Source organism: Mesoplodon mirus (genome assembly GCF_964341445.2).
Source record: "Mesoplodon mirus genome assembly, chromosome: 4".
Taxonomy (NCBI): domain Eukaryota; kingdom Metazoa; phylum Chordata; class Mammalia; order Artiodactyla; family Ziphiidae; genus Mesoplodon; species Mesoplodon mirus.
The window spans coordinates 104,142,814-104,157,173 of record NC_138979.1 but is presented as its reverse complement, the minus strand read 5'-3'; the positions used below and the strand labels follow the sequence as shown (position 1 = coordinate 104,157,173).

Here is a 14,360-nt window from a genome sequence, read left to right as displayed (position 1 = left end):
ACATGGTAATTTTATGCTTAATTTATTGAAGACCTACCAAACTCTTTTGCACAGCTCTGTACTGTTTTACATTCCCACCAGCAATGTAATGAGGGTTCAAATTTCTCTGCATCCTCATCAGCACTTATTATCTCTCTTTTGATTTTAGCTATCCTAGTGGATGTGAGTGGTAGATCACTGTGGTTTTGATTTGCAGTTCCCTAGTGGTTAATGATGTTGAGCATCTTTTCTATGTGCTGGTTGACCATTTGTATGTCTTCTTTGGAGAAATGCCTATTCAAATCCTTTGCCTATTTTTTAACTGGATGTTTGTCATTTTGAGTTTTTTGTATGTATATGTATACACACACAATATATATATGTATTTTTTGGTATATTTATACAAAATGAAAAAGAAAGTAGGGACTTCCCTGGTGGTCCAGTGGTTAAGACTATGCACTTAACCCACGGCAGGGGGCATGGGTACGATCCCTGGTTGGGGAACTAAGATCCTACATGCCGCGCAGTGCAGCCAAAACAAAACAAAGCAAAACAAAATGTGTGTGTGTGTAACGATAGATAGAAATGTAAGAGTCAAACTTTATTTTTTGGCCTGTGGATATCTAGCTGTTCCAGCACCATTTGTTGAGGAGACTATATAAATTTGTATTAGAAAAATTAACCAGACTAGAAATTTCTATTTTTCCTTCAGCCCGAATACTTGAATAATTTACTTGAGTTTGGGATTACGTCTTCCTCATAAATTCAGATTTAACCACTAAGTGAAGATAGAGAATTCACATTAGTTTTGAGTCCTTTTCTTCTTTCTAGAAAGTGGGTGATTTGTAAATGTGTGCTTTAATCACTTTCATTGTTTGCTGGAAAACAATGGAAAATCTTTTGTAAAAGGAGCTGTTTCTCCTCAGAAAAGGTGAAAACTTTCCATGTGTCAGTTAGTCTTACCTGCTCCTTAAAATCTAGGCAAGATTTGCTCTGCCCCTAAAACATAATTTCACACTCTATGGAAAGCCAGTGAACTAACTCACTCATTTGATAGGTATTTATTGAATACCTATGATGCACTAGGCACTGCTTTCTGTTCTGGTTTCTACAAATTCTTGGTAGGGGAAGAGGTGGTAGGAAGTGATAGGGTAATTTTTGATTTCATGGTTACCTGAGTCTAGCTGATTCTTTTGTATTCAGCTTAAAAAGCACTTGGTCTGAAATCTGTTCTTTGATCTCCATCATGGTATGGATTAAAATACGGGAAAAGCCCCAAGCCAACTTGCGTGCAATAAGAAATTACCCCATTGTACTACATAGTAAACAACTAGCATGTTACAGTTGACCCTTGAACAATGCAAGGGTTAGAGGTGGTGGCCCTCTGCACAGTCAAATCCGAGAATAACTTATAGTCTGCCCTCGGTGTACGGGTTCCACATCTGCAGATTCAACCAATGATGGATCCTGTAGTACTGAAGTATTAACTATTGAAAAAAATCCAAGCATGGATGGACCCACACAGTTCAAACCCATGTTGTTCAAGGGTCAACTGTGTATATATCAATAAATCATTTTGTTGGACCCTCCCAATATCAGGGATTTCACAGTGGCTGTGCCTCCGACAATGGCCATCTCAGCCTCTGGCCATCTTGTTATAGATTGTTGTCCCCTCTCCCCCAACCCCATCTTTTCTACTCCCTCCAGCTGTAGAGATAACCTGGTAAACTCAGAATTCTTTTATAGTAATAGAGTGATTTATCCCTCTCCAGCCTTTACTGCCAAACTCAGCTCAAGGCCTGACTTGACTTTTCTAGAACCCATTAGGGTGCTCAGCTGAATATGTTACCTCCAGTCTTTTGTTACCTTTAACATGCCCCACTTTCCTAAGAAAGTTAGTAGGAGAAATATTTTTGCTTCCACATTTTCTTCACTTTCCTCTCCCAAGATGCTCTGTCTGAGGCTTGAAGCCAAATTCTACAGAGTGAGAGACTATAGTGTACTGTCCAAGGCATTCTGTACTCCTTTTTTTTTTTTTTAATTTATTTTATTTATTTATTTATTTATTTTGCCTGTGTTGGGTCTTTGTTGCTGTGCGCAGGCTTTTCTCTAGTTGCAGCGAGCGGGGGCTACTCTTCGTTGTGGTACGCAGGCTTCTCATTGCGGTGGCTTCTTTTGTTGCGAAGCACAGGCTCTAGAGCGCAGGCTCAGTAGTTGTGGTTCACGGGCTTCATTCCTCCGCGGCATGTGGGATCTTCCTGGACCAGGGCTTGAACCCGTGTCCCCTGCATTGGCAGGCGGATTCTTAACCACTGCACCACCAGGGAAACCCCTGTACTCCTTTTTTAAAAGTGTCAGTCTCAGTGGGAACATGAAGCAGAAACTATAGAAGGCTTTGGTTAGAAGTGGAACTTCTGCAAAATGCTTTCAGAGATTCATCCCCAAAGTATGTTTTATAGAACACTAGTTCCTTGGCCTACCAATAGGTGTTGAGTTAAAATGATTGGTAATCTTTAGATCGGTATTTCACAGAATATAAATATATACTATAACCTCACAAATCTTACTTTCTTCAGGTGCCATTATTTTGGGTGAAATATTTCTACCACTGCCATTGAAACTGGTCTTTGAAAAGCCAGCTGGGTCCTATAAGGTGCCCTGAAATGGTCCTTTGTAGGTCAGATCAGGGTGAGAGCCTGGTCATTATCTGGATACAAAGAAGGTTTCTTTTGTTTAAATATCCTTGGTGCTGATCTAATCTGTGTTAGATGTCAGGATAATGACTACCCTTTGAGGAGGGGAGCAGATAGAGACAGAGAACATGAAGGAGGTATCTGGGTACTGACAGTAATCATTTTTTTGATTTGGGTGCTGGTTATAATCTTCACTTGGTGAAAATTCATCATACTGAATGCTTGTGATTTCTGCTCTTCCTTGTATGTATGTTATATTTCATTAAAAGTTCACTTTAAAAATATCCTGTGCATTGAGCAATTTTTTTGAGCAATTTTAATATTGGATTTTTGTCAGATACTTTTTCTCAAATAATATACCATGATGAAAAATATTCCTGGATAGTAAATTCATGCAGGTTAAATTGACTACAGGGGACAGTACAGACCAGTTAAACTCTGCAAGAAAGTTATTACTGAAATTACTAGTTGGCTGTGTTGTTATATATCACTTTTAAAAAGATTACCTCTAGGGAATTCCCTGGTGGTCCAGTGGTTAGGACTCAGCGCTTTCACTGCCGGGGGCCCAGGTTCACTCCCTGGTTGGGGAACTAAGATCCCAAAAGCCGCAAGGTGCAGCCAAAAAAAAAAATTAATAATAAATAAATAAGCAAATAAAAAAATAAGATTACTTATAAATTCTAAGAGATTGTTTCCTGAATGGTAGCCATTTATCTGCTTAAAAACCAAGTGCTTTTGAGACTCATTTTATTCTTTGACTTTATCCAAGAGGGCAGATGATTTCAATATCCTGGATAAGCACTTGCTTTGTACACAATGGTATCAGTCATTCCAGAATGGAGTTTCACAGAACCACAATGCCAGTCTAATTCTCATTCTTTTAGTAGATAATCTTTTTTTTTCCTCTCTGAAACCTTCAAATATCTCCTCCTAATGTTCTGAAATTTCACAAAGTTGTACCTTTTTGTAGGTTATTTTTCATTATTCATTGCTCAGTATCAGGTGAACCTTCTCAATCTAAAAATAACATCCTTTAGGGATGTCCCTGGCAGTCCAGTGGTTAAGACTCCACTCTTCCCATGCAGGGAACGAGAGTTCAATCCCTGGTTGGGAAACTAAGATCCCACATGCTATGCAGCATGGCCAAAAAAAAAGTTAAAAATATGTCCTTTAGCTGGAAAGTTTTCTTCTGCTATTTCTTTACTTCCTCCCCCTCTTATTTCTTTATTGATTTTCATGGCATTTCTGTTGATTGGCTATTGGACCACCATGACTCCATTTTCTCTCATATTTTCTGATTTTTTTCCATTGCTTTTTGACAGATATCCTTGAATTTATTTTGCAGACCTTTTGATGAACTTGTCTACAGTCACATTTTTAATTTCCAAGAAACTGTCTCATTCTCTGACCTCTGCTCTATCATAGTAGCTTATTTTTGTTTTACAGATGCAAGAACTTATCAAATATCTATTGCGTTACTTACTAGAATCTTTCAGAACTCCTTTTTGTTCCCTGAATTATGATTATCTCTATTCATCTTGATCCTACTTTTTTATGTTATTGATTTTCCCAAAATGCCGGTAAGTGTTGGTTGTCCATTCATATTTATGAAAAAGTGTGGATGGATTACTGTAGAAAACTGGCATGGGCGTGTTTGTGGTTGCTTTCTCCACAGGTCTTTGCCTGGATGGAAGGACTGACTTCAAGCCCTCTATACTCTGAGCAGGGCCAGTAAGTTGCTAGACCTCACTTTAGGGCATACAGTCAGGGAGCAAGGGGACAAATTTGCAACTCTCTTCCCCAAATAAAAGGACTGTGTTCCTGGGGAGCCAGCCTCCCACACTTGGCCGAAACCCTGCCCAGGTGGATCTTTCAGTTTCTTTCCATAGCAGTTCTCCATTTTTATCCTGGGGACAAATGGTTTTATATTCTTGGGATGGGTCCTGGCAACAGTGGGCAGCTGACCCATTCTTTAAGAGTTCCTTTAATTAGTTTTTCTAACTGCTACTTCCCTCACCTGGCAAACCTGAAAAAAAATTGTACTACCAAGACAAAAAAAATCATTTTTATCAATTTAATTTAAAATATTAAATGTTTTAGATAATGGAAATTATTATCATTTCAATGTTAATAAATATAAATAATTACATAATAAATACAAGTAGTAAATGATTTATCTCTATTATACTAAAATGTGGAAAACTTCTTTTTTTTAATTAATTTATTATTTTATTTATTTGGTTGCACCAAGTCCCAGTTGCGGCTCCAGGCCTCCTTAGTTGCAGCAGGTGGCCTCCTTAGTTGTGGCATGCAAACTCTTAGTTGCAGCATGCGTGTAGGATCTAGTTCCCTGACCAGGCATCGAGCCCGGGCCCCCTGCATTGGGAGCGTGGAGTTTTATCCACTGTGCCACCAGGGAAGTCCCCAGAAAGCTGTTTTCTTAATTGAATGTGTGTTCCCACAGGTATGTCCAACTAGCAGACTTTAATGTCCTCATTATGTATAAGTTATCTAAGCATTTACCCTGAGTCCTTAAAATATAAGAAGTTAACTGTGAGGCTATATCTCTGTATAAGAGAAAGAACTTGCACAATGAAGATGAGTGTAGAGGGCTGGCATTTCTGGTTACTGAGGTCTCTAAAACTGGTTTCCCAGAGCATCTCTGTGCTTGTACATATCTGGAAAACAATTCTTCATTGTGAATATTTTGGCCATAAAAAAATGCCATTATACATGGTTCTGCTCTTAGATTTGCCTACTACCAGTAATAATGTCTTAATCCTCAAGGAAGATTTTCCTAGGTATACTATGAGATAGAATATAATATTGGTATGTTTTTTAATGAGCACACAAAAATTTGCATTTTGAATGAATTATAACACTTGTGGTATGTGAGCTGCTTGGAGTATTTCTTTTTCTCCATTAGATTTGTGTTGGCAGACAAATTTGAGAAGCTGAGTTTTAGAGATACTGTCCAGATGATCTCCATTCCACTATAGAACAACCAACAATAATAAACTGTATATTGTTTGACAGTTTATAAACTATTTTTTATACTCTTTCATCTTTATATTTTCAACTGTATTCCCCTTGATCTTATAGACCCCATTTTATATACAATCTAAATTCTAAGAGTAAAGTTTAAAATTGTCATAAGACAAGGTTTAGGTCCTTATTGACATTGGAAGTCCACGACTAGATTCTTCATTGAGACCCAAGGGGTTAGGCTAGGTTGTGGACTCAGCACGTGATACTAGGCCTGGTATTTAAACTGTATCTTTTTGCAGCTAAAATTACTTACGCTCCTTAGACATTAAACTGAGGTATGTGGCCTTGCAATTCAAATCAGCCTTAATCTTCATTTAAAAGGGAGTAATTATTGTTTCTTAACCTCTGTCAAACAAGAGGAACTACATTGTGTTGATAATGTAGACTTTGTATTATAGAACACATTATATAATAAGAGCTTAGTACATGTTTGTGGAATTAAATAATCAGGACCTCAGTAATTTTCTTTCTTTCATCATTTTAAGCAACCTAGTTATCTTATGAATGGCTTCTTCTAATTCATTAACTGATATAAAAATTATTACCCTAAATGATGAAAGAAGATTAGAATCTGGAGTTATTTTACCAGAACTTTGTGCTTAGTCCCCTGGGTCATTTTCTACCTGTGTAGAAAATGACCAGATGTGGTGGAGATGAGCTTGTTGAATTAATTAAGCACCCTGTAAATGTTAAACCACGAGAGGACCAGAGAGTTGAAGGCTCCTGGGTAAAATACGAACATTTCATTAGCTTCTAGTGCAAAGAGGGTGAAGGAATAAGTTTTATCTCTTCTGTTAGTAAACGTCTTGAAGGCAGGAATCACCTTTTGAGTTTGTATTCCTTTTTCCCCCTTTTTATCTGGAAATAATTTCAAACTTACAGAAAAGTTGCAAGAATAATGCAAAGAACTTCATATACTTGATACCCACATTTACCACTTGTTAACATTTTTTTTTTTTTTTTTTTTTTGCAGTACGCGGGCCTCTCACTGCTATGGCCTCTCCCGTTGTGGAGCACAGGCTCTGGACGCCCAGGCCCAGCGGCCATGGCTCACGGGCCCAGCCGCTCCGCGGCATGTGGGATCTTCCTGGACTGGGGCATGAACCCATGTCCCCTGCATTAGCAGGCGGACTCCCAACCACTGCGCCACCAGGGAAGCCCACTTGTTAACATTTTGCCACATACTTCAGTGTGTATTCCCTATAACAAGGACATTCACATATCAAAATCAAGAAATTTAGCATTTTGATACAGTACTATTATATAATATTCCATATTTTATATGGTACATATTCCATTTTTACCTATTGGCTCAGTATTGTCCTTCATAACAGTTTTTTTCCTAGTCTAGGATCATGCGTTGAGTTCAGTTTTATGTCTCTTAAGTCCTCCTTGATCTAGAACAACCCTCTGCCTTTCTCTGTCCTTTATGACATTGATATTTTGTACATATATTGTCTTTGTTGTAGGTAGCTTTATTTTTTTGGCACAGAATATCAACCAAAGAATTTTTTTAAAAAACAGTTACTGGGCTTCCGTGGTGGCGCAGTGGTTGAGAGTCTGCCTGCCAATACAGGGGACGTGGGTTCGTGCCCCAGTCTGGGAGGATCCCACATGCCACGGAGCGGCTGGGCCTGTGAGCCATGGCCGCTGAGCCTGCGCGTCCAGAGTCTGTGCTCCGCAGTGGGAGAGGCCACAACAGTGAGAGGCCCGCGTACTGCAAAAAAAAAACAGTTACTGAATGTTTTTTGGGAGAGTCCCTTTCTTTCAAAAAGTTTATGTACTATGGGAAAGAAGTGTGTTTTTTTAGGAAAAAGAACATGTGCTTTGACTTACAGACTTAGATTTAAATTGCAGTTCTGCCACTTTTTGCCTCTGTAGCACTGGACGAGTTACTTTATCTCACTGACTCTCAATTTCCTCTACTCTGGGTCTTCCCTGGCAGTCCAGTGGTTAAGACACTGTGCTCCCATTGCAGGGGTCATGGGTTCAATCCCTGGTCAGGGAACTAAGATCTCACATGCCACATGGCACGGCCAAAAAAAAAAAAAAAAAAAAATCAATTTCCTCGGCTCTAAAAGGGTATAGGTAAAGTGGTGACATAAAGAAATGAGATGAAGTATATAAACAGAGTTAGAATGGCACATAATGTATATACAGTGAATGATAACTAACAATATTCATTTCAACAGACTTCAAGTTCTGAGAGGATGACTGCTCTTGCCATATTCTGTGGTTAAATACTTCTAGTCTGTAGAAGGCAATGGAGAAAAGGCCAGGCAGTTAGTTGTCACATTTTATGCTTTTTTTTTTTTAGCTGCACCAGACCTTAGTTGTGGCACATGGGATCTTTAGTTGCAGCATGTGGGATCTTTTAGTTGCGGCATACGGGATCTAGTTCCCTGACCAGGGATTAAACCCAGGCCCCCTGCATTGGGGGCGTGGAATCTTAACCACTGGATCACCAGGGAAGTCCCTGTCATGTTTTATTCTCTACTTAGATGTAAATATCACCTAAGAATTCCTTGCATTTCATAAGTGCTGTATGTCTTCTTATCAAGGGTACGGAGGACCCTCTGAATTTTTCCTCCCGTATTCAAGCTCTGCAGTGTTTGATACTTTGCAGTTGCTCTTCATTCTCCAAACTTACTAACTAAGTACAAAATAGTAATGTTCAAGGAATCATTTACAGGGACAGCTTAGTATTTGTTTGTCAGTTGGTTTACTGACATAACCTTGTGCTGAATTCACTAGAATGTGGCATAGTCAAACCTGGTTTCTTCCACTCCAGAGTTGGTGCAAGAAACACTTGGCAGCTATTAAAGTGCTATTCTTTGCAGTTATTTGGTATAATTTGCCACGGAAGTAAATTCCAGGAGGTAATATCCTTGCTAGGTTGTACTCTAGCATGACTGAAGGAGTTCATGCTAAGGGCCAATGGTCTCTAACCCAAGGTGATTCTCTTGGCAGCCGGGAAGACTTTCAGCGGATTCCAGAACTTGCCATCAACCCACTGGGGGACCGGATCATCAATGCCTTCTTTCCAGAGGGGTGAGTCCCTGCATTTATTGGGCTTCCTTTCTGAGGCTAATCTGGAATGTTGCTATCGGTTGGGTCATCTCAGACCATGATCCTCCTGATTACATTAGGGCTCTCTAACTCAATCATATCTAAAATATCTCTACCCTCATCCTTGTTTTAAACTTCAGATAGGTCTATTAGCCCATCTTCAAAGTTGTCTTTAATCTCTGTTTATCTTTGATGTAAAACTAAACATTTTTAAAACTTTTATTTGGAAATAATTTCAAATTTACAGTAAAGTTGCAAAATTTGCAAACAGTATGAGGAACACCTGTATGTCTTTTACCCAGAAGCATCTGTTGTATTGTTAACATTTTGCCTCATTTGTGTATGCTCTCTGTCTCAGTCCTAGCTAATAAAAACATCATTCAGGGGCTTCCCTGGTGGCGCAGTGGTTGAGAGTCCACCTGCTGATGCAGGGGACGCGGGTTTGTGCCCCGGTCTGGGAAGATCCCACATGCCACAGAGCGACTGGGCTCGTGAGCCATGGCCACTGAGCCTGCGCGTCCGGAGCCTGTGCTCCGCAACGGGAGAGGCCACAACAGTGAGAGGCCCATGTACCGCAAAACAAAACAAAACAAACAAAACAAAAAAAACATCATTCAGGCCACATACATAATTACTACAAATTTTCTAGTAGTCACATTTAAAAAGTAAAAATAAACACGTTAAATTAATTTTGGATAAGCAAGTTAAATTAACTTTGGCAATATATATTTTATTTAACCCGATATATCCAAAATATTCAATGTGATCAATATTTTAAAATTATTATTATATTGTATATTCTTTTTCATATTAAGTCTTTGAAATCTAGTGTGTAATTTATACTTAGCACACCTATCAAGTGCTGTAATAATATTAATATGAAATATTATGTATTCTTTTTTTCCAGCTTTATTGAGATGTGACTGACATATAACATTGTATAAGTTTAAGGTATACAACATAGTGATTTTATATATGTATATATTGAAAAATGATAGCACAATAATATTAATTAACACACTCATCACCTCACATAGTTACTTTTTTCTTTTTTTTCTCTTTTTTATTTTTTAGTTACTTTTTTCTTGTGATGAGAACTTTTACCTCTCTTAGCAACTTTCAAAGATACAATTCAGTGTTGTTAACTATAGTCACTTTGCTGTACATTTCACCCCCAGAATGTATTCATCTTATAACTAGAGGTTTGTACCCTTTGACCACCTTCATCTATTTCCCTCATTACCTATTGTATTCTAATATATTACGGATATTCCAATTTTATCAGTTTATCCAACAATCTTTCTAGCATGTCCCCTTCCTCCAGTATAGGATCCCAGTCTGGCTCAGTTGTCATATCTCTTTAGCCTCCTTTAATCCAGAACATTACTTTACTTTTCTTTTATGACATCGACTATGGATATAGTTCCCCTACCACACACTCACTTTCTCAAACAGATTTAGGTTTGTGTAATGTAAAACTAGGCTTTTGATATGCTTCACTAACCTAATACACTGCCTTCAAAGTGCTGAGTCAATATTTACTGATTCAATTAGGTACCTTTTCCTGAATAAAGCTTATCATATAATCTTGTTTTAAGTAATCTCTTTAACAATGTCTTCCTGGTTCCTTGTGACTTGTTTATATGACCCAGAGGACTTTAAAATGTTATATGTTTGCCAGTTCTTAATAATGAGACTAAGTGTCAGTGAGTACACCATCAGATAAAATACGTGGAGAGGAAATTTTAGAACTCTGAATTAAGAGCAAAGGAATTTGCAAGTTGAGAAGACTGGTCACTCAGTAAATTTGAGTGACAGTCAAAGGGGAAGACTAGCAGCCAGTTCATGTGAAGATAAGACTCAATCAGACTGAGACCTGCCCTTTTCAGATTCATGTTGACCATGAGTAATCACTTACACTTCCTCATTTTCTGATTTTTTTTTTTCTCTCCCTGAAATGCCCTGTTTGTTTCAGGTGTGGTTTTAGTGCTGAATTCTTGCCTTTTTTCACTTCCTTTTTTTAGCCCTTGCAGAGAACTGTCCAGAGATAACTTTCACTGCTGTTTTGTATCCAAACCTTTTGTAATGAAAAGTAAACCCCGTAGAGTCATTTTGCCAGCTTTTTTTTTAGTGTTCCCTAGTCACCATTAATTATTTGAAGAAGCAGCTTGTGGAAAGCTGTTTTATAAAGGCCAGACCACCTTTGCTGTGACTACAGTGTTGTCTGTCATCCTTTTCACTGATCTCTTTCTTGCTAAGGACACAATGTGTGCTGATGTACTCGAGGTATATATGAGGAGGCTGAGGATGGCCCTGGACTACACTACTCGGCTCTTAGCACGCTGCACCTCTGCTTCTTGCTCAGTCAGATACATATATTTGGCTTCTGGGTTTTTTGTTTTTCTCTGGTCATATTTAGGTTCAATTTGTTTTTAAAGAATGAGAGTTGAAAGTAGGACATTGGTATTTAGTTCCCTTTTACTCAGAGACATGCCGGTAATCTATGTACTCATTTATCTGTTTGTTGTAGCATGTGACTCAGATCTTATTACACATTCCTTGATCCCGTAGCTCTTACTCACATTTTTTAGAGATAACGCTCCATTAGCAGTATAGCTGCCTTAAAGAATGAAAGGTCATTCCTTTGAGTACAACTGGCTCACAAGCTAGCCTTTGAACGCTACCTTTACAAGGTCTCTGACCTCTGTGTTGGCTGGCACTTAGGAGACCCGACATACCACATCTATTCAATGGGGGCAAAGACTCAGATGTATTTTTAAGTAGCCACAGGAACCAGGCAACCTGTTCTTTCCATGACTGTCTTAGATAAATAACTATGTCACATGGGACATTCTTTCTTAATATTAAAAACGTTCTTTATTCATTCAAGTTTTAGAATTATTTCTTATAGGGTTACTGATTAGCCTGTGGTGTGATAAAAAGATTTTCTCTCGTCTTAAGTACCCAAAAAGCTTTATACACAAAGAGGTCTTTCAAAACATTATGAGGAAAATATCTATCCAATTATGAGGGAATAATAAAATCATGATACAGCCACACAATTATTATGCAAATGGTTAAAATGTTTCAAAGTGTTTATACTGATCGTAGACATGCCTAAAAGTTTAAAAAAAGCAAGCTACAAAATTACGCAGTATGTTCACAATTATCCAAAAAACATAGAAAAATTACTGGGAGATATATTAACAATGATTGTGATAGATGGGTAGAACTAGAAGTGGTATTTTTCTCTTTTCTTTTTATCAAATTTCCATAACTGTGTTTATTGCTTCTATAACTAAATAAACTTTATTTCAAAGGGAGCTTTTACATAATATGCCTTAACGTTAAAATATCACTAGGTACATGTGACTGCAGGGGAGACATGAGAGGTGGTTAGGGAGACACTGGGTTGAAATGACCTAACTTGCTGTTTGCTGCAGAGTCTGAAGCCAGTGAGTTCAAGTTCTGGCTTGTCTGATAGAACAGCCCTGCTGCTACTTAAAATCCTCTTTGGGAAAAGAGAAGTAAATTCTATAGGTAACTGACTCGGGTAAGTCCTGTTACCTCTCTAAGTCTGGTTAATAATTTGTAAAGTAAGAATAAAACCTCACAAGCTTGTGGCAAGACTTAACTGAAGATATTTTATGAGCCCTAAAGTACCATGCGTATGGAAAGAGACCTCATTAAATGGACTTTCAGGCCACTCTAGCTAAACCTGTTAATGTATTGAATTCGTAAGAAATAATCGGGCTTCCCTGGTGGTGCAGTGGTTGGGGGTCTTCCTGCCGATGCAGGGGACGCGGGTTCGTGCCCCGGTCCGGGAGGATCCCACGTGCCACAGAGCGGCTGGGCCTGTGGGCCATGGCCACTGGGCCTGCGCGTCCGGAGCCTGTGCTCCGCAACAGGAGAGGCATGGCAGTGGGAGGCCCGCGTACCGCCAAAAAAAAAAAAAAAAGAAATAATCACCTTGCCTTGACTGACAAGATGTTCTTTTTGTTATCTTTCCTGATCAGAGAGGACCAGGTAAACTTCCGCGGATTCATGAGGACCTTGGCTCATTTCCGACCCATTGAGGATAATGAAAAGAGCAAAGATGTGAATGGACCAGAACCACTCAACAGCCGAAGCAACAAACTGCACTGTAAGGAGATAAAGTCTTCTGGCTTAAAATATTTGCTTTTCATTTCTCACAAATCATTTATTTACTCATTCATTCACTGAACAAACATTTATTCACACATAGTGGTTAAGAGCTCAGACCCTGGAGCTAAACTGGCTGGATTTGATTTAATTTAATTAATCTATTTATTTTTGGCTGCGTTGGGTCTTCATTGCCATGCACAGGCTTTCTCTAGTTGCGGCGAGCAGGGGCTACTCTTCGTTGCGGTGCGCGGGCTTTTCATTGCGGTGGCTTCTCTCGTTGTGGAACACGGGCTCTAGGTGCGCAGGCTCAGTAGCTGTGGCGCACGGGCTTAGTTGCTCCACAGCGTGTGGAATCTTCCCAGACCAGGGATCAAACCCGTGTCCCCTGCATTGGCAGGTGGATTCTTAACCACTGCGCCACCAGGGAAGTCCCAACTGGCTGGATTTGAATCCCAGCTCTGCCACTTTTTGGCCCTGTGTCTTTGGGCAAGTTACTTAAAATCTTTGGGCCTCAGTTTCCTTTTCTGTAAAATAAGATATTAAGGGGTTTCAAACAGGAAAGTTTGAAGGCAATAAGAGTTAAGCTGCTAATATATCCTGTGTGCCAGGCACTGTGATAAGTGCTAGAGTGACAACAGTGAGAAAGACCCATCTCACCTTAGAATTTGATAGATACTGGGATGTGACTTAAGTAGGGGTGGACAGCTAGGTTAGTACAAGACTTAATTTTTGTCCCCATGCCTCTTGCCGCCTTTCCTTGGATACTTGTTAGATTTCCCTCTGCCCTTTGTTGGTTCATGTATGATATTGCCTAATCCCTTACAATACTTCTCCAAGAAATTAAAATTAAATTTCTCTTTTCATTCAACACAAGTTGAAACTGAAATTGTATTGAACTGGGGATTTCCCTGGTGGTCCAGTGGTTAAGACTCTGCGTTTCCACTGCAGGGGGCATGGGTTCGATCCCTGGTCGGGGAACTAAGATTCTGTATTCCACGTGGCACAGCCAAAAAAAAAAAAAAAAGAAAAGAAAAGAAATTGTATTGAATTGATTGAGCCTGAGCTTCTCTTGCTTGGGTGCACAGTGAAGTCTATGAAGCCACAGAATAAATGGGGCCCATCAAGTTTTTTTGTTTTTTTTTTTAATTAATTAATTTATGCCCATCAAGTTTTTACTGAACGATTTAAAGAAAAATTAAAAGCTTTCTTAATATTGAAACCAATATAGATAAACTATAGAATATAATGCCAAATTTACATACATTTGAAAGATAGTACATGAAACATAAACTTTTAATTTGTAGCGCTTGGGCCATATCCCCAGATCTCCCTTGCTTATAGGAGTGTGAGTTCACTCCTCTGTTAGTATTTCAGGTAAAGAGTTTGAGAAGTACTAAAATAAGTTTTGTTGTATAAGACAGGGAA

The 14,360-nt window shown here is 38.9% G+C and overlaps 1 protein-coding gene across 1 annotated transcript in view; it reads left to right on the top strand.

Moving 5' to 3' along the window:
* The window catches only part of CHP1 (calcineurin like EF-hand protein 1), a 39,058-nt gene that overhangs the window by 10,242 nt on the left and 14,456 nt on the right, over positions 1-14,360 (top strand). Inside the window, exons 3-4 of the mRNA XM_082617790.1 lie at positions 8,691-8,771; positions 12,806-12,933. Coding sequence (XP_082473916.1) covers positions 8,691-8,771; positions 12,806-12,933 — 209 coding nt within the window. The remainder of the gene's footprint in view (positions 1-8,690; positions 8,772-12,805; positions 12,934-14,360) is intronic.